Source organism: Aricia agestis, chromosome 4 (assembly GCF_905147365.1).
Source record: "Aricia agestis chromosome 4, ilAriAges1.1, whole genome shotgun sequence".
Lineage (NCBI taxonomy): Eukaryota > Metazoa > Arthropoda > Insecta > Lepidoptera > Lycaenidae > Aricia > Aricia agestis.
The window spans coordinates 14,177,656-14,199,062 of NC_056409.1; the positions used below are offsets into that span (position 1 = coordinate 14,177,656).

Sequence of the window (21,407 nt, forward strand, 5' to 3'; positions counted from 1 at the left end):
CGTTTGTAAACACGCTAACGCGACGTAATTTCGGCATGGTGTGTCATCGGTAATTTAAAATACATTGCAGGCAGAATCATGCCGAAATACCGTCGCGGAACTTCGGCATGGTGTGTTTAAAGAAAGCGGAGGCAGCGGAAAACCTGAGTGATCCCCTCTTCCTTTCTTTATGGCAATGCACAACGGCTGGGTTAATGTTAATTATTGTTACGACACTTTTTGTTTTTCTAAAAAATTCCTATATGATTTAACCAAGTATTATTTTATTCAACGAAAGATCTGTCACCGACATATAATATGTCGGAAATAGGGGAGCGCCTTCAATAAAAACACGATTGTGAATGGCCCGACTTCCTCATTGCGGCATGGCCTGGGCTCTGCGTGCTTCATACCAAATGAAACATGAACTAACGGACGTTTGGACAGGCGCCAACCGACTTAGAAAATTGCATTCTAACATGAGATATTAGTTGAAAATAATCATTACATTCTTGGAAAAGTTTTCTCGTTTTGAGACGAGCGTTGACCCATAGTATCTACGTCAACTAATGAGAGTAGGAACTACGAAGCAAGAATCTAATTATTGTGACGATCACAAATGAATTATCCTTATGACCATCGATAGCACAAATTTTGCCTAGGGTCTTGGATTATTTCATTGGCAAGTCTTCTAAAGGAGAAGAATATTTATAGAGAGAATTAGGTCAGATTTTTCAACTAAGTTACAAATAATCTAAAATCCTAACCCATCATCATAAGCCTATCGACGTCCACTGCTAAACGAAAGTCTTTTAATGAGCACCAATCATGCTGTTCTTGGGCAGCCATTGTCCACCCGCTGCAACCTACTTCAGAGTTCAGACCGTCGGTCTATCAAGCTGCAAATAATCCTAAATCCTACGCTAATTTTGTCTAACCTTGGTCTTCACTGCAACACTTTTCTGCTTTAACTCTACTACTACAATACGATTGCCATATATCCTTTAAACTAACACTTTTCTGCTCCTCTACTTTATGTGGACAGACCCTAATACTTACATCGAGCCTCTCGTGCACCATCGCCCGGACCCTCGCGTACATCGCCTCCTCGCGGATCCGCGCCGCGTCGCGTATCTCGCGCACCAGCTCCGCCAGGAAACCCGGCGAGTACTGCCCGCCTAGCACACCTGGAAACAGCAGATTACTTGTCAACATACAGATTGTAACAATGGAATGGTTTGTCACTTGGGGACTTCTTAGGGTCAATTAAGACCGCAACGCGAAGCATAAATGTATTTTTTTTTGTATGGATTAGACAGACTTCAATTACGTGAGGCATCAATCGACATGTCAATCTGTCATTTTAATACAAATTTATAAATTCATCTACGCGTCGCGTTACGGTCTGATTTATTGACCCTTAGAGTGCGATTATCAGAGATGTGTTTTCTAGAACCAATAAATCCTTCATTTGTATGATCTCTTGGATTCTATAATTGGACCTTAAAAACACATTCCTTGGCATCTTTGCAGAACAGCTCCGTTGGAAACTCCGCCTAAGATCTAACGTTGCTTACCAGGATGTCATAAGAGTTCAAAATCAAAGACTAAAGAGCAGTTGTGAATCCCAAATACGTGACAATTGGCAAAAAACTCAGAATCCAGGCATTATTGGACATTGGTCCATTTCTGAGTTTTTAGTAGTTCTAATTATTATTGTAGTTAGTACTGCTAGAAGTGTATACGTCGAATATTTCGAGTGAAAATTGCGATCTACTTCCACTATTTCATGTATTAATTACACTCTAGTCTTCTAGCGCAATTCGCAATACGAAGACATGAACAAATTGAAACCTCGCGATTGTAACTGGCTGGCGATTACAAAAAAATTGTTTATAATTGGTTCATTAAGGCAGGAGTAATCACCGTATGATTTGTACATCTTACCTACTTAGATACAAAAAACATACCGCAAGCATGAATACCTACGAATGAAACAAAAAATATTTGTTTGTAGGCAACCGCACAACAAGTAGATAGGTAATTGTATGTTTTTACTGCTCTATTGATAAGATCCACACTGTCTATAGTTATACAATGTTATGTCCATGTCTGATGCGTTAGGAAAGTAGTTTGACACTTGACAGACATGGACAAAAATTGTATTTGCAACCCAGAACTCAACCAAAGAAGAAGAATAAATTTTAAACTTTAACAGCGTCGTCTACAACGTCCTTAACGCAGATCTATGAAGAGACTACGGTATCATCTATGTAGGGACAAGGAACCAGACAAAAAAGCCTCAAGTTTAACATTAAAAGCCAATAATTTCGTGTAACGCTATAATTGTCAGCTGCTCTTAATAACCGCAGCTAAAACAAAGAAAATAATACTTAAATAAGTGGCAAGAAATAGCTTGAAATGTGTTTTCCCATTCTCCGCGAGCTAAGACCATGTGACGTGTTCATTAGGTTATCAGAGTAGGTCGTCTACACGCGACTCGACCAACCACATAAACACATAATCTCATTCCAACAGTATCCATTACCTTATATAAGATTAAGAGGCAAATCGTTACGTAAAAGTAACAATTAATATCAACGAGAAATTCTCGAGAAAGAAAATTTAGGAAAAAAGTCTTAGAGCAGTTTTAGCACCAAATAAGCACTTTAAAAAAAATCGTTTTTTTTTTAATAATAATTATTAATAATATATGGTAGGTACATGGCGAACGTCGGCGTACCGACCTATCGTGCTTCTTGACGAGATTTCTAAAGTGCTGGAAAGGATCCTGGCGGCGCGTCTCTCCAAACATCTAGAGAACGTCGGGCCCAATCTGAGCGAGAACCAGTATGGTTTTCGCTCGGGTCGATCTACGATAGGGGCGGTCGCACGGTTGCGTGACATTGTCGAGGAAGAGGTTTCCCGGGGTGGGGCAGTGTTGGCAGTATCACTGGATATCTCCAACGCCTTCAACTCCCTGCCCTGGGAAACCATCAAGGAAGGACTAAGGAGAAACGGTACCAGGCGTCGAGAAAATTCGTTATGCGGATGACACTCTTGCCATCAGCCGCGGCAAGACATATCATGAGGCAGTGGTCCGCGCGACGGCTGGAGTCGCTCAGATCGTCCGCGGACTAGGACTGACAGTGGCCCTGGAAAAATCTGAGGCTATGTGCTTCCACAGGCCCCGGAACCCTCCACCACCCGGACTGGAGATAGTAGTCGGCGGGATCCAGATAAAAGTCACTCCATCTATGACTTACCTGAGTCTCGTCTTGGACGGAAGATGGATTTTTAGGGAGCATTTCAAACAGCTCCAAACGAAGGTGTCAAAATCGGCAGGTGCCCTGGCCTCGCTGCTCCCAAATCTCGGGGGTCCAAGACTGAGTTGCAGGCGACTTTATTTGGGAGTCGTGCGCTCAATGGCAATGTACGGGGCGCCGATCTGGGCAGACCGATTGCGCAAGGAAAACAGTCTCGCGCTAGGAATACTACAAAGGGTGATGGCCATCTGGGCAGTCCGCGGCTACCGCACAACCTCCAAAGATGCGGCTTGCCTGCTCGCGGGGGCTATCCTTTGGGATTTGGATGCGCGTGCCCTCGCCGATGTATTCTGGCGTTGCGCTGCGGTCCGCGCGGGGGGCAGCAACCCCCTACTGGATGCCGTACGTCGGTGGAGGAGCGATACGAGAGACATGGCAATTGATTTGTGGCAAGAGCGGCTTGAAGAGCCGCAAGCCAGCATGGGTTTAGTTCTGGCCATCCGCCCAGTACTCACACAGTGGCTTGATCGCAAGGATGGGATTCTCTCTCATTTCGCCTCACACAGGTGCTGACCGGGCACGGGTGCTTCGGTCGGTACCTGTGCGAGATCGTCGGAAGGGAAGAGACCCCAAGATGCCACCACTGTGACGAAGACAGGGACACGACCGAGCACACTGTATCGGTCTGTCCATCTTGGAATGGACAACGTGCGGCTCTCACGGCCGCCATCGGATATGACACCTCGCTCCCAGCATTGGTTCGCTCGATGCTGGGTAGCAATCAAGGATGGAGGGCGGTTGAAGACTTTGCTGAGCATGTAATGGCCGCCAAAGAGGAGGCCGAGCGCATACGCGAGCGGGAGGCGCTCGACCCTCGAAGACGTAGCCGGCCAAGGCGACGTAGGGTCAATAATGACGACCGAAACGTTCCGCCATAGCCTGGGAGCTCGGGGCATCGGTGTGGGGACGCCGATGTCCATTGTACAGAGCCCCCGAGCGGGTCGCGATGCGCTATGCGTTCCAGTGCATCGCGACGTAAACGCAGAGGAATGGCCTAAACAAGCCCTAGTAGGGTCTCTGTTTGAACACCCTCAATCAGACGTGTCTGCCGACAACCAGGCAGACGCCCGCTGACAGAACTGCGATGGCCCCACATTTCCCGTGGTTCTGTCAGTAGCGGCGCAGAAAGGAACACGGTCGGGTTTTAGTGGGTAGAGCTGCGGTTACTTACCATCGCATCGGCCGCAGCGAGTCCCACATACCCCGGTTGTCTTCCCCAGCTGCCGGGGATGCATAATGGCATTTCCCGACGTATCAATCAACATTAACAAGCATCTAGATTCTAGACTGATTTTTTAAGCTAAAACCTTAACATAAATGAACGAATGAATATTCTTTATTGCATTTACACATAACATAATAATATAAAGAAATACAAATATTATTGTTATGCAGCAATTTCTTCCAAGCAACCAAAAAGCAGGAAAAAGAAACAAAAAGCAATAAATTTTAATATTATGAATGCGAAATTGTGGGTAACTGTTACCGCTTTACGCTTAAACCGATAAACCGATTTTTATGCAAATTGGTATAGATATACTTCGAGTCCCGAGAAAAAACATAGAATAGTTTTAATCCCGGAAAAAGGTACGGTTTTCTCGCGACAAACCAATATCGGCGGCGCGCAACGAAGTTACGGATATCTACGAGTATAAATATTTGCGTCACGCCGCTTGAAATATAATTAACTTAAATCGATATAATCCCATTGATACGGTTAAAACTGTCTCTAATAAAGCTTGACTGTTATACAAAAAAAATAGTGAAGCAGTGTTTTTCAACCTTTGATTAAATATTTCGCGACCCCTTGCTTTTCTACAGTGTTAAATTCTCCTACTTAGTAAATATATTATTCTTTTTTTACTGAAATAGTTCTCTCAACTTCTCGCGACCGGATACTTCCGTATCCGCTTCGCGCGACCCACAGGTTGAAAAGCGCTGTAGTAAAGAATAAAACATGGTTAATTTACCGCCGAACCGTTACTCCCGAGTGCTCAGACCATGAAGCTATTATAGAGAGGAGATGGCCTAAGCAACTGTGCCTACCTTGTCGAGCTCTATGGTTATGGTTAAATATGGCGTCTTGATGGCGTCAATTTTTAACTTTAACCAAAGATTTGACATTTTGCATTGTAGTTAAAGTTACACTTAAAGTGAAAGTTAGTTGGTGCAACCCAGTCTTAATGTACAGAATTGGTCGATTACTTACCTATAAATTAATGCTATCAGAAAATTTTGCTAACGCTACTTTTTTAGCAAACAATTTAACTATCATTGCGATCCCATTCTGATCGAGCGTGGATTATCATCTTTCATGTACTTACCTCATGTACTCGAAGAAATTGATTCATAGTCCATAGCCGATAGATGAAAGATTGAAAAGTGGGCGGAGCTTGAGCTGCTTGACACCCCCTCACCCCGCAAATTGTCACGCGTCGTTTCTTAAGGAAATTCGATTACGACACCTCCTCTCTATATTAGCTTCATGGCTCAGACCGAGCGGTCTCAGACCTCGGTAAACATGCCAGTAGGGCTGTGCAAAAAAAATTAACCAAATTCATAATTTCTATACAATGTGTCCTGACACCGGTGTCCGATCCTTTAATGTCATGATCTATGGCATATTTTATCGATATCTACTGAAAAGTAAGAGTGTCAGGACTAAGACATGAGTACTCAACTTATGTTAAAATCTAATGTACCACTTTAAAGCAAATAAATGATTATGTAATTAAAAATAAAAATCCATAAAAAGAAACAAAGTGTAGTTACGCCGTACGACTTACAATTGTTCAACTTGCATAGGCGAAAAAGGTTGTTGTTTGAAAGAGAAGCTAGAGCTTTTTAACTTTTTCTTCTTGAAAAACTTCAAGTATGAGTAGGAAGATGGTTGTAAGTTGTAACTGGTATTAAACTTCGACTCTTCAAAACGATTCCATATTTTCTGACTGTTCTCTACGAAACACAAGCATTAGGAAAATAAACACCCTGGCTCCAAATGGAAAAACATGTAAAACCATTTTCCTACATACAATAAATAATTGCAATATGAATAGTAAATAAATAAAATGAAAACTGTTTTATTTCCGAATAGATTTGTAACAAATGCTTTCAGGACGTTCTCATCCCGGCGAGAAGAACCGGCGTAAGAAGCTCGCACGGGGTCCCACTTTTTACGAAAAAAATGAAAAAAAAAAAATCTTTTTAAAATAAATAAAATATAATAGTTGATGTAGGTACGAAATGTATCGAAATAAGCGAAACTTTAAACAATTACACAACCCTATTGTTTTCGCAAAAAGGTAAAGTAAAAGGAGAGCCGATGCACATTAACGCGTTATGGTAGCGATATTATCAAGTTATTATAATTTATCTCATTAAAAAGTGATAATTAAATTTTAAAAACATTAAAATATACCTAATTTAATTGTAATAAAACATAATACGGAATTAATTTGTCCAGTAAGTAGTAATCTAGTTCAACGCGGTTTATTTCTTTGTTTTGCGTAATTTCTTTAATTTTATTTGGCTTTTTACGTGCCAAAAAGTTAAGAGTACATAGCGTTGAACAAAACTTTCCCTCAATTTATTATTGGTTTAATGTAACATACAATAGCCTATGTCTGCTGTGAATAATAAGTGTCACGCTACGAACAGGCATTTATTTGCGTCATACAAGTGTTATGTACTAAATATGTAAAATTACGTGGGAGAGCCATGCTTCGGCACGAATGGGCCGGCTCTACCGGAGAAATACCACGTTCTCACAGAAAACCGGCGTGAAAAAGCGCTTCCGCTGTGTTTCGCCGAGTGAGTGAGTTTCCCGGAGGCCCAATCCCCTACCCTATTCCCTTCCCTACCCTCCCCTATTTCCTTCCCTTCCCTACCCTCCCCTATTCCCTCTTAAAAGGCCGGCAACGCACCTGCAGTTCTTCTGATGCTACAAGTGTCTATGTGTGGCGACGGAAGTTGCTTTCCATCAGGTGACCCGTTTGCTCGTTTGCCCCCTTATTTCATTTAAAAAAATGTTACCCGCGGGCCGCGACTCTGTATGTTCCGAATATCGCGCGATAACCTTACATTTTTCGCAATAAAAAGTAGCCCATGTTCTCCCCGTCGTTTTATTTTTACCATAGTTAAATAGCAAATTTTACCATAATTAATCCAGTAGTTTCAGAGCTTATAATACCATACGAACAAACCTTTCCACTGCCTAAAATTAGTATTGGCTATAGCCTATTCTATAAAATATGTAAGTACAGAAAAATTAAAGTGATTGCCAAAATTAGAAGATTCTAATTATAAAGAAACTATTAATAATTGGAATCTCGGAATCGGCTCCAACGATTTTCATGAAATTTAGTATATAGGGGGTTTCGGGGGCGATAAATCGATCTAGCTAGGAATCATTTTTTAGAAAATGTCATTTTATTCGTGTTTTATCGAATATCGAGCAAAGCTCGGTCATACAGCTAGTTATAATTTATAGCAAATATTTAGAATACGCCATCTAGAATCTTAACCCATTGTAAATTACGCAAGTCTCGCGAACTTTCCTCAGTTAAAAATACTTCGTAATTAGGATTTGTAAAACGATTTCATCCGTGACTTTCGTTTCTCACAGAGTTTCGATTTACTTTTACCGAACTTAATGAGGTTTTATTCTCGCGTGGGGTCTTATTTATCTTGACCACTCAGCCATATAAGATAATGGCGGACTGGCGGCGTACTGGTGTATTATTACTTGACGATGCAAAGTGACTTTTTAAAATATGCGTATTCAGTATGAAGTGCTGACTTTGAATTCATACAGTAGCGAGTTACTGGCGAACAGCGCTGTATCAATACTGTGTTTTTTTATAACATAAGGGGTCAAACGAGCAAACGGGTCACCTGATGGAAAGCAACTTCCGTCGCCCATGGACACTCGCAGTATCAGAAGAGCTGCAGGTGCGTTGCCGGCCTTTTAAGAGGGAATAGGGTAATAGGAGAGGGTAGGGAAGGGAATAGTGTAGGGAATGGGGCCTCCGGTAAACTCACTCACTCGGCGAAACACAGCGCAAGCGCTGTTTCACGCCGGTTTTCTGTGAGAACGTGGTATTTCTCCGGTCAAGCCGGCCCATTCGTGCCGAAGCATGGCTCTTCCGCGTATATATTATATGGATGCTGGCAGGGCTCGGAACCGGTATTTTTTAACCAGGTTAAAGCGCTCTTTAAGCGGTTTTTGGATTTGTGTCCGCTCGGAGCGAAATCGAGATGGGAGCGGTATTGCTTTTGACATTAACCTGGTTAATTCCTCGCGGAAAGTAACTAGTGCAGTGCATATCTTCTTTCCCTTTCTAGAGCACCATCTAATAGCCAATAGGCCATAACTTGTTTATTTGTTTTGAATGTGTGGTAAAGTGTCCAGAATTTAGTTTGTTTGTGATTAAAAAGAATAGGTCGGAGAAAGTCTAATATCATCCATAAGACGATAACTATTTTCAATTCAATAAAAATAAAAATACTATTATAAAATATATCTAGCAAAAGAAACACATGTAAATACTTGATACCTGTTAAACTCCCTGTTTAAAAAAAACTAGCTTTTAAATCTAAATCAATACCGAAATCTATAGTACGACGAATACAAAACGGATATAATTTATTACTATGTAAAATGAAAAAAACATAACATTAATAGCATACCAGGAATACTGATGGTCCGGGAGCTGTCAATCTTAAAAATTCCCTCGCGTGCATAGTTTTTTTTTAATGAAAATAGATAGTTTATAACTATGGGAACTTGAAACGCTTGGTTTGCGTGGATTTGCAAAGCCGAAAGTACGTATAAAAAAAGAAGAAAAAAGAAGTTAATAAATGTTTTGCCCTCACCATGTGCAGCACTGGTTTGCCTAAAGTGTTGATTGAAAATTTCTTTACCTTTCAGGTAAAATTACGCAAACCAATATTTTTGGCCGAATGAGAGTCAGGCAAGCCTTCTTCTTAAGTGTGTGATGAGGGAGGTCAGTTTGCCCTCATTACGTAACATGATTTTTTTAATTTGTTCGTGACAATGTCTACTTTCCCGTATGGTCTCGGGCTAAGAATAGGACCACCCCATCTCTAACCTATGAGTGTCGTAGAAGGCGACTAAAGGACATTGGTTGGATAAGAGGACAAACATCTTCCTCTGCCATTTAGGCTCCGGCTACCGTTCCATGGAGGTATAACCATGACGAATCCTGGAATAACTCTGGATTCCGGTCACTTGCTCTACATTCGAGAAGGACATCAACCATCCCAAGGTGGCGTTGGTTTTAAAGTCCACAAATCGCTTAAGAGCAACATTGTAGAAATGGGTAGTGTGTCGGCAAGAGTGGCATATCTTGTGCTAAAGGTTACCTGATCGATACTTTTTTTTTTTTGATGCGCAGGTGAAACCCATCATGGGTGCTCCGGGTTGGGGATATGCCTCAGTTAGCTGAAGCACCCCAGGGTGCTTCAGCTAACTGAGGTATGTGAGGGTAACAGTCCCACATACCCCCGGGGGTATGTGGGACTTTTACCCACTAAAACCACCTGGGGTTTGCCTTCAGCCGTATACGGAGGAATGTCCTGGATCTGTCTAACACAGGACTCCCTCCACGACCAGCCGGTCTACCTTAAAAGGGATCGGACTTCCACCAAAGTAAGGGAATGCTCCGGCAAACTGAAGCGTTCCCCTCGGCGCCGGGACTAGCTAAGCCGGGCAGGTTCCCATCCTTGCCCGGAGCCCCGGATTAGACGGAAGTGTGGAGGTTCGCGTAACGACGCCTCCGCACTCCCGTCCTACGCCGGCGGAGCGGAACGGAGGATGGGTCATCCTCTCTGTTCCGCTCCGCAGCCTCTTTCTGCGAAAGGACGGTTTCGCAGAAAGAGACCGCCGCCTGCCAGGCCTCATCGCTCTCGAGCATGCAGCGAACCATGCTCGAGAGCGAGAGGTCCCGCCCAAGCACCACCATGAGATCATGGCTCTGCACGGCCCAACGATCGCACACCTCGAGGGGGTGCTGGGCCGTGTCCTCCGCAGCGCCGCACTCATGGCAGGCTGGCGTAGGCTCGCTCCTGGCGACCTTACACAAGAACGCCTGATCGATACTACCTTAAGTCAGTTAATCCAAGTGTATTATATATGTGTGATATTGATCACATACACATCTCTGAAGTCTGAATATATGACGTTTCGTCCGGTATCAAACCTATTGAGGTTTAATACCGGAAGTGATCACAGACAGGTAAGAGGCAGCCTGAGTATAAACGTCAGTTTAGAGCGAGCACATTTAGTGAGGTCAACTCTAAGACCTGCACGGCCCCAGGTCAAAGCTGGTTGCGAGAGCTTCCAGCTAGAACTGCAAAATCGATTCGCCATGTTGGAAACCACAAAGGACATAGACCACGCTGCCAACAGTCTGACTCGTGTCATCTGCGAGGTGGGTCGTAAATACTTTCCCCCGAAGACCCATGGACGTAACTCTATGCTCACCAGCGAGACTCTGGAACTAATGAGGAAAAGACGAGAAAACACCATAGTCACAGTCAGGTGTTAGGTTCTCAACCGGGAGATTAAAAAGAGTATTAGGCGTGACATCCGTCGCCTCCGTCGGTCGAATATCCAAGCCACCGAGTAACCCATTGCGCGTAATAAAGGCTATGAGAAAACATTTGATAGCGTCGAGACCTGGGCTGTACTGGAATCCATGCAGAGATGCCTAGTAGACTACTGCTATGTCGAGTTATTAAAATGTCTGTACAAGGCCGCAACAATGACCGTCCAAGTGCAAGAAAAGAGCACAAGTCCTATCCCATTACGCCGAGGAGTAAGACAAGGAGATGTTATTTCTCCGAAACTGTTTAATAACGTGTTGGAAGACGTTTTTAAGAAGCTTGATTAGCACGGACGGGGTCTAAACATTAACGGCCAGCACATCTCACTTTTGTGGTTTGCAGACGACGTAGTCATTATTTCAGAATTTCTGTAAGACCTGGAAGAGATGCTGAAAAGCCTAAGCAATTTTTCCGGACGGGTGGGACTCGGGATGAACCTAAAGAAAATCAAAGTTATGTTTAATAAACATGTTCTCCCGAGACCTGTCGTCGTTAATGGCGCTAGTCTCGAAGTTCTGCAATAATACGTATATCTTGGCCATACAATTCAACTAGGGCGGCACAACTTTGAGAAGGAGGCGAATAGAAGAATACGCTTAGGCTGGGCTGCATTTCGGAAGCTCCGAAATATCTTTCAATCGTCGATCCCACTATGGGTTTTTAATCAATGCGTTTTACCGGCAATGACATTCGGAGCTGAAATGTGGACACTCACCGTAAGACTAGTTCACAAGTTTAAGGTTGCTCAGCGTAAAGAGCTATGTTGGGAGTATTTCAGGTGGAAAAAAATCCTAATATAGTCATTCGCCAGAGAACTAAAGTCACCGACATCGCTCATAGAATTAGCACGCTGGAGTGGAAGTGGGCTGGTCATGTCTGCAGACGAGAAGACGGTAGATGAAGCAGACAAGTTTTAGAGTGGAGACCACGCTTAGGCAAACGTAGTGTAGGACGTCCCGAAGCACGGTGGACCGATGATTTGAAGAAAGTGGCTAGAAGCGGTTGGATGAGGGCTGCCCAAAATTGGGATGGTTGGCGCTCATTGGGGGAGGCCTACGTTCAGCAGTGGACGGCAATATGCTGATGATGATGATGATGAATGTCTACTTTAAGATTATCTTGGTTTGCGGGCTCACAAATGGCCGGAAATTTTCGGCACACCACCTTAAAGTTTATTGACTCTGAACTCGTTTTCAATAATGTTTAGTCAATAAATATAATCTAGATTCTAGAATAATAATTTATGTTTTTGTAAAATTACTATTGTTTCATGATGATTTTAACTTTACATTTACTTCTTAACTTACTTCAATCCATACTTTTTTTAAGATAAAATAACTTTCTTTTTTTAAATACGCAATCCAATTTTTTTCCTGAAAGGTAAAGAAATTTTCTATTGAATACACTTTAGGCAAACCAGTGCACATGGTGACGGTAAAACATTTTTTGGCAAAGCCTCCCCCATGGTCTTCCATTTTTCTCGCTCCTGCGCCACCGTTGGCTAGCCGGGCTGGTATTATGCCTCCAGCTCATCGCGCACTCTCTTTCTTGGCCGGCCACGGTTGCGTCGTCCGTCTTCGGGTACCCATTCAGTTGTTAACTTTGCCCAGCGCGGCGGTCGGGGTGCATTCGGCTAACATGGCCAGCCCAATCCCATTTTAGTTTTGCCGTCTTGGCTCCTACATCCTTGATACCTGTTTGGGAGCGCAGTGTGGTGTTTCTTATTTTGTCGACTAGTTTTACTCGCAACATACTGCGCTCCATCGCTCTTTGGCATACCCCGAGTTGGGACTTTTGCGAATCGGTCAATGACCATGTTTACGTACCGTAGGTTAGGACGGGCAGAATACACATGTCGACGAGTCTGCGTTTCAGGGAGATTGGTAAATCTCCCTTCATCAGCGTCTTCATGGACCAGTAGCTCTTCTAGGGGTTTTCGATTCGTCGATCGACTTCCTTCCCTTGCCTGTTGTGAAAAGAAACTAACTGGCCCAAGTAGATGTACTCGTCGACATAGTGTATGTCTTGCTCGTCTACCTCAACCCTACGTCTCGTGCTGTTGGTCATTAATTGAGTTTTGGACCTGTTCATTGTAAGTAAAACATTTATTCACTATTTTTTTTCTTATATTTTTTATACGAACTTCCGGCTTTGCAAATCAATCTAAACTATCTATTTTCTTCAAAAAAATCCATGCACGCTATGAGGGTACTTTTAAGATTGACAGCTCCCAGACCATGACTTGCACATTATCCTGTTCAGTAAACCAGTTTTATAACTACCAAATCTATTAAATTTTTTTTCTTAATAACCTCACCATAAAAAAGATTTACCTACTCTTAGGGAAATAATATCAATACACTTTCTTACCTCTACTGTTATTCATATTCATTTCGAAATCTTTCTGTATTTCGATGGAGTGGCGACACTATAATATTCTTGGGTATCGTTTGAAAATTAACGTCCTGCTTGACTTAAGGCCCTTCCCCTACGGAGATTCCATAATTCTCTAAATATGGTAATATTTAGAGTTTATAACTCATAAATTGAAAGCTACAAAGCTATAATAAAAAAAAATACAGCAATAATCTTCAGTATATATCAACATTCTTTTCCACGTTTTAAATTTTCTATTTTTGTTTATTATACTTATGATATGATTCGCTTGCTTCCAAAGTAAAACCAATTTATTGAAATTCAAGCATAAAACATTCAGCATCTCCGTAGTATTTACAAATAACTTTTATTTGAAACACACGCCAATAGATCGACAATATCATAAACTACATATTTCACGTTTTAATTTTTTAGGTCAATTTTGAACTAAGATAAGTAAAAAAAATAGGGTTTTGGTGCGACCTTGGCAACGCGGCAAATGTATGGTCAAGGTCGTTTGCTCGGGGGACGGCTTTAATCTTAGGAAAGAATAAATTCAACTAAAAAGCTAGTTTTTAAAAGGAATGGGTGAGGATTGTGGTGTGTGTGAGTGGGCGGGGCGAGCGATATCGCAAACGGTTCTAACCGGTATTTTGAGCAGTGAGCGATTTTATTTTGCTCTTAGAACAAAACCAGAAATAAATTCGGTCCGTTCAGAGCGGAATCGAAATGAAAACGCTCTTTTGAAAATGTATGGCGCTTCTCACGAACAGGATCGCGACAATTAACCAGGTTTCCGAGCCCTGGATGCTGGATTTGATGTCAATCATCATTTAGTGCAGTTGCCCTTGACAGTGCACTCTTGGCAGTCAAAAGCTGAATGATTTTAATCCCGTTTTAGGAGCATTTCAGTTTCTAACCGAACAAATAACAAATCCAGTTAGCACAGTTACCTAAAAGGTAAATAAAAAAACTACAACCGAACATAGAACCAATTACTCAACTATACACACATGGAAGCACATAGGCAGTATTTTATAACAAACATAAGAGATTATACATAATATAGGCATATATCGATACAATAAAACATACCATTGCTGCTTGAAAAATTGTTGGGTGCTTGAGGATAAAATGCTTGATGTCTCACTGTCTCCAGTTCCGCTGAAACAGACATGTGGCTTTTAACAAGAGGACATTTTGGCAACAAAGTCTAACTGCTGCTGCACTCAGAGATGAATATATTAACTAAGTAACTGTAACTAAATTAAGATAAAGACATTTAGCTGTAATCCCCATACATTAATTATTGATCTGTCAAACTCTTCATTAAATTGATGTTTATTCATCATTAAGTAATGCCTCTTAGTGCAGTAGTTAGGTAAATCATTGTGTACATAAAAATCAGTCATAAATAGTTTATTTTGCAATCAGTATCTGCTCCATATTGTGTGACCTCAAACCTGCCTACACCTGTTTCTAATATTTAAAACAGAATTGCATCAAATATTTGTGTGGGAGAAGTTACTTTAAAATCTTCGACCTTAATTTAGATGTGGGCTGCAAGTTTAAAGTGACATATCATAAAGACAATGAAATATATTTTTGAGTCCACTTCAATCATTATAGTTATTATGTATGTGAGAAAGACTTACAATTCCACATTTACATAATCTAACTTGCATTTATTTTGAAACAATCTACAATGCAAATTACAGAATGTGTGAAAATGCCTTATGTAGGAAAATAAATTCTGAGCTGAAAAATAATTAAAATAGTATACATAATAATAAAAATATAATCTTATAATAACATTTAAACTGAAAGTATTTTCAATGCATGACAAATAGAAAAAGCATAGGCCATGGAACAGAGATTACAATATGAGCTATTTCATTTCTTTTATTACAGTGCTTAAAAAATATATTTTACAAAGTGAAACAGTTCACAACTTAATTTCAGCATCCGTAATGATAAAAAACATTGAAATTGATTGGTAACTAAGGAAACAAACAACATACCTTTGGTTTCAATTAGCTCCTTGTTTATTCTTTCGTTGGCCATTTTCAGAGATGATATTTGATCTAATAAATATGCTAGCAGTCTACCTCCCACTTGACTCCCGGATAAGTCAGACTCAGAATCACTTTCAGACTCTACTTCCCCATTGGCAGGCCTTGCTACGTCCGGCAGACCTCGGACCACCGGATCACTGAATCTCCTGCCGTTGCTCTCGTCTTTCTCGTTTGTGTGCACATCACTGACTGAGTTGGTGTCGCCCGTCGACGTTATTATAGGAGGTAAACTTGTGTAGTCCTGACTATCTGACATGGTCTTTGGTTGAAAATAGTGAGAGTGATTAGCATCAATTGGGGCACTCGATATTTCTTCGGCGTTCCCCCTGTTGCTTTTGCGCACCCGAGGCCTTTGAACTTGGACACGTTTGTTTTCACTTTGGACGTAGCGATTTTCCGACGGAGGTAGCACGGGGTTGTAATGGTTGAGAAATGTAGGAAGCGACGTGTGCCCCGGCATGCAACCGTACATGTCGTGCCTATAATTATCGTAGCCTGGACCGAATTGAGAATTACCAGTATGCCAATTTACATTCGGATTTACATACATATCGGCGTCCAAGCTTGGAAAGGAGCCCGAGTCGTGATGTAGCGTTTTATCGAGCCACTTAGACAGGAATGAACCTTTGCTACCTTTACTCTTCTTTCGTTTGGCACAGGAATTGTTTTGGGACGATTGATTAGAATTTATTTGTTGCGCGGTCGAAGCCATTGAAACAATTGGAATGCAATAACGCAATCCTAACAGTGCATCACATTCGATCTAACACAAAATGTTTTTTGCCACAATGTTGTAACAAGGAATAAAATCATAAATTCAACAATTTATTTGTATTATTTTCTGATTTCACTGATTTCTACTTCACTGTATTTGCTTCAGCAAATGCAACGAATAAATTGACATTTCAATTTTCAAATTTGAAATTGTCACTTGTCAGCTGTCACCTGTGACTGTCACGTTTTTTTCTTCTTATAATGGCACTTCGGCTATAATCATGGCCAGTGTCGAGTATAATTAGTTTTATAGTATACTATAAAAGGAGTATAATATTTTTTTTCCCGCCATAATTTTATATATTATCTTATATCTTTAAACGAGCAATTCTTGTATATATATATATATATTGGAATCTCGGAATCGGCTCCAACGATTTTCATGAAATTTAGTATATAGGGGGTTTCGGGGGCGATAAATCGATCTAGCTAGGAATCATTTTTAGAAAATGTCATTTTATTCGTGTTTTATCGAATACCGAGCAAAGCATACATTCTTTAGATAAAATTTTGACAAAATACTCATTTAAACAGAATCTTTTATTAGTGGGAGATATGAATATAAATATCGCAGAACAAAGCAACGACATAAACCTTTGTGCATATATCTAGATTTACTTACCTTCCATGGTATAATGCCTGCATACACATCACCTACCCACAATAAAACATGCTTAGACCACACAGACTAATCAAATAGCTCGTAGCCTAATCCTCCAAACAACTCTGACGGATCATTACAGTATTGCTCTGTTTATGGTCGGTATGCCAAAGGTAAAACCTCCAAAAATTTCAACACGCATCGACTATGACCTAATAATAAACCTAGATTTTGGTCCTCTGTATTTGATGAATGATGCAAATGAGGCTGCAGAATTTTTCCAAAACGCTTTGTACTCTCTAATTCATAGTAACTCCGAAGAAATTAAAATATCAAACAGAAAGACAATATTTAAGCCGTGGATAACACCTGGTATCTTAAAATGCATAAAAAACCGTGACAACTTGTACAAAAAACTCAAGAAAAATCCTGAAAATCACGTCCTGCGTGTAACATACAAAAGATACCGAAACTTCTGCTCTACATTAATTAAAAAACTAAAAAGAGATTTTGAGGCAGCGCAATTTCAAAACGCAGGAAAAAACAGTAAAAAAATTTGGAAAATTATCAAAGAGACCACGTATAAGCCAAAAGAATATCCTACAGAATTAATAAAACCTGAAGACCCTCAAAGTTCGGTTAATAATATCAATCAATACTTTGCTGACGTAGAAAGAAAGCTTGCGGAAAAAAATCTTAATAAAAAGACACAGAAAATACCCCTCACTCCTAACCAATGTAGTCACTCCTTCACTCTTCTTCCCACTGACAACACTGAAGTGGAATCCTTAATCTCGGGACTAAAAAGCGAGAGCTCCATGAGCCTAGATATGATACGATAGTGTGTGTTGTTAAAGACTCATAGAGGTATTCTGGCACCACCTATAACACATCGATGGCCCCAACGAATAAACCTGCAAGAGCTCTTACCCAAAAAACTCTTTTTTTTTTTCGTTTGCATGGCCTATGATACACCTATGTAAATTTTTTGGAATTTTTTAGACTTAAAATAACGATTTATAGCAATGTAGACCTTTATTGTACGGAAAAAATAATAACATATCACATTAATAATAAAACATGCGCTTATTGCAGATTATTTTGTTTATTTGAGTTCACCAGAATAAACGTGTTAAACAATCTGGCGCACGTGTCTATCCTTTCCTTTGGGTTATAACTCTTGCACGATTATTCGTGTAAAAATGCAAGCGACATCTATGAATAATGCCGCATTGCAGATGACGAAACTTTGAATTTAATAATCACAGCTATTCTATTATCTTTTACTAATTTCTCTTGTCTTCTCTGTTTTCTTAAGGGTTATTAGAATAGCTATTATAAAGTTTATCAGAAGAGCTGCCGGTCTTTTTAAGAGGGAATACGCTCTCTTCTTGAAGGTTTGCAGGTCGTATAGGTCCGGAAATACTGCTGACTGCAGAAGACTGCCATTTATCAAAGTTATGAGGATGGTATATTTTTCACGTGAAACGATGGCGAAAAGTTGCAGGAGGTATGATTCCAAACAATAATTCCTCAGAGCACTCGCCGTGATACAACCGTGACTGAGGATGCAGAGTGAAGCTATTTACATCTCGGCGTAATTTCAAGGGGTTTAGCCTGTTTGAAACATTATGGCAGTCAACAATTCGAGCGGACCTTCGTTGGATACAAAGGGATTAGTTGGTATTTTGGAGTCCCTGCCCAGATATTAAAACAGTATTTTATATGAGGCCAAACCTGCATCTTGTATAGTTGCAGTCATTGGTCCAGACTGAAACACTGTCTCGCATGTTAAGGACACTAAGATTTTTCGAGGCTAACTTGGCATCACCCTCTAGATGACATCGGAACTAGACTTCGTTCGATATGTTTACTCCAAGTATTTCAATGCTAGGAGGGGATCGTTAAAGAGGTGCCCTGAAAACGATGATATACGACCATTGGTGACTTTTTAGTTGTGAATGGGCAGAATTGGTGGGGTTGAATTGGACTAAGTGTCGTCTACCCCATTCAGAGACTTTCTCCTGTCAATTCTCTATTTGAGACATAAGTTCGTTTCGACTGTCAATGACATTTAACCGAGAAATATGGTGGAAGCCGGTAGATAGGGCATCACCTGTACTATCATCTGCATAACAATAAATGCCGTTGGTCTGTAGCATGTCATTGGTCTGCCAAAAAACTTGTGACCTATTTGCATAAATTCTCAGGAAGCTCATATTATTATGATGGAAGCTTTGATAGCAGCGCTTTAAGCCAAACCCGATCAAAGGCCTTCACAACATCCAAACTAACAGCCAATGTCTATCCTCTCCATACAGTCACCTGAGCCCAACGATGCCAAAAAAAGATGAGTTTGGTACGCCAAGAGATAACCAGCCAAGCGACCCTTTCGGAACCCGTTATTTTTGTCGTGTTTGTCGCTTAGTAATGTCTGGCCGCCCAAGTATTGAAAGAGCTGATAATGGATTCCATTATCTTCGAGAAGAAGGTTTTAGCAATTGGTTTGTAGTTGCAAGGATTTGAGCAGTCACCTTTTTTGGGGATCGGGTACACTAAGGCTGTGATCTAAGAAGCCGGGACAATGCCAGAAGGGTAGGAGAACCGAAAACGACGCGTTAAGACCGGAACCAACTCTAAAGCACGGTTTTCCAACACAATAGGAGGGTTTCCGTCAAGCCCACTCGACTTTTGGATATCAAGGGCACGCGGGGCTATTCACTTTGGGCGCTGATGTAACCTAATATCCGTCATGATGTCCCTGCATTGTGGTATGGTCGGCGGTTTTTATCCCAAGGTCATCAAGGGTCGAGTTTGACACAAAGAGCTTACACAGAAGATCGTCTTTGTATTTTGCGTCGTGGGCTAACGATCCATTTCCTACTTGTAGGGATGGTAGGATGGCTTTCAGAAATATCCTTCAATAGCTTAGGCCAGGAACCAGAATTCACGGGTTCCCAAAGGAAGGCACTCGAGTCTCTCACCAATACTATTGACGTGCTGTTTACTTTGCCCGAGTGATCTTTAAGGATCTATAGGCAAGGTTGTACTCCATTTTATAAGTATGTATCCACGCATAGGCGTGAGGGAGGTCAATATTTATCAACAACAACAATAGGTCAACAATATTTTTTCACTGAACCGTCAACAAGAAAATGTTAGCTAACTAGACGTTCCACGCGGCCTCGACCATATAAATGATAAATTTTACGAAAACCGTACATTTTCTCGCAAAAAAATAGCCTATGTCCCTTTACGTCATGGTCTACTCTACATCTGTGCTAAATAACTTAAAAATTCATCCATTAGTTCGCGAGATAATGTTAATAAATGTGTATATATATATGTATATGTTAATAAATGTGTATATAGTGAATGAAATAGTCACACTATTTCATTCACTAAAAAAATTAATAAACTAAATTTCACGTATACCATTAACAATACACCTTTAAATAAAGTCAGTTTAGTTCGTGATCTGGGGATTCTCTTGGATACATCTCTACACTTCAATCAACACATTGATAACATAATTAATAAAGCTTATCGTATGTATGGGTTTGTAATTAGGTCTACCAGAGATTTCGTTCGACCCTCCACACTTTTGTTACTTTACAAAACGCTAATAAGTCACGCTAAAATCAGCTTGAATATGCCATACCTGTATGGAACCCTCTCTATACCAAATATACAAATAGTTTGGAATTGGTACAGAAAAAATTCTTACGCACTACTTATTTTAAATATAAGCGATCTACTCTACCTTATACTGACTTGCTTAATCACTTTACATTACTGAGCTTGGAATCCCGACGTCAGCTCCTAGATGCCATGATGCTGCATAAATTTGACTGCTCAGCCCTAACTAATAAAATATGTTACACCGTTCCTAGAACAGTCCATCGACGTAGAGTTCGTCAGTATAACCTGTTTCACACTACATCCTGCAAGACCAACGCTGGTCTTCGCATTCCCCTTCGTCGCTTAGTGGACACATACAATAAGTACTTTATTGATATTGATATTTTTGCACTATCCTATAATCAATTTAAAAAACATGTCCGTGACCATTTAAAAAATTGTCATTAGCTGTTACAGCTGCGGATGATTTTATAATGATCTTATAATCTTATAACAGTTATATTGTTGTTTTATTTTCTTCTTTTTTGTATTAAATTATTTGCATAATTAAGAATAGTATCAGAAATGTTTTTCATCTTTTACGAACCACCTAATATTGATAATGTATTTATTTTTTCCTTTTTTTTAGCAAAATTTGTATTGTTTTTGTCACGCCGCGAACAATAGTGTGGGTTGTGTGTTTATCTATATTGTATATATCTAATTTTACTTATTTTAAGATTTTAGCATGTAACTGTTTTTTGTTCCAATAAAGAAAAAAAAAAATGAAAATTTAAGTAATTTTCCCGGTTTTTTCCACGTTTTCCTATGTTTCTTCGCTTCTATTAGTCTTAGAGCGATAATTTATAGTCTGTAACCTTCCTCGATAAATGAGCCATCTAACAACGAAATAATTTTTTAAATCGGACCATAACTTCCTGAGATTAGAGCTTTCAAACAAACAAACTCTTCCACTTCATAATATTAGTATAGATTTATATTTTATACCAAGCACTTATAAGGTCATAT

The 21,407-nt window shown here is 40.4% G+C and overlaps 1 protein-coding gene across 1 annotated transcript in view; it reads right to left on the reverse strand.

Annotated features, from left to right (window-relative positions):
- Window positions 1-16,265, reverse strand: part of LOC121726528 — a 28,482-nt gene extending 12,217 nt beyond the window's left edge. The window contains exons 1-3 of the mRNA XM_042113924.1: window positions 15,329-16,265; window positions 14,403-14,471; window positions 1,039-1,166 (exon numbers count right to left, since the gene is read on the reverse strand). Of these exons, the coding sequence (XP_041969858.1) occupies window positions 1,039-1,166; window positions 14,403-14,471; window positions 15,329-16,094 (963 nt within the window). The 5' untranslated portion in view covers window positions 16,095-16,265. The remainder of the gene's footprint in view (window positions 1-1,038; window positions 1,167-14,402; window positions 14,472-15,328) is intronic.
- Window positions 16,266-21,407: the final 5,142 nt, after the last annotated feature.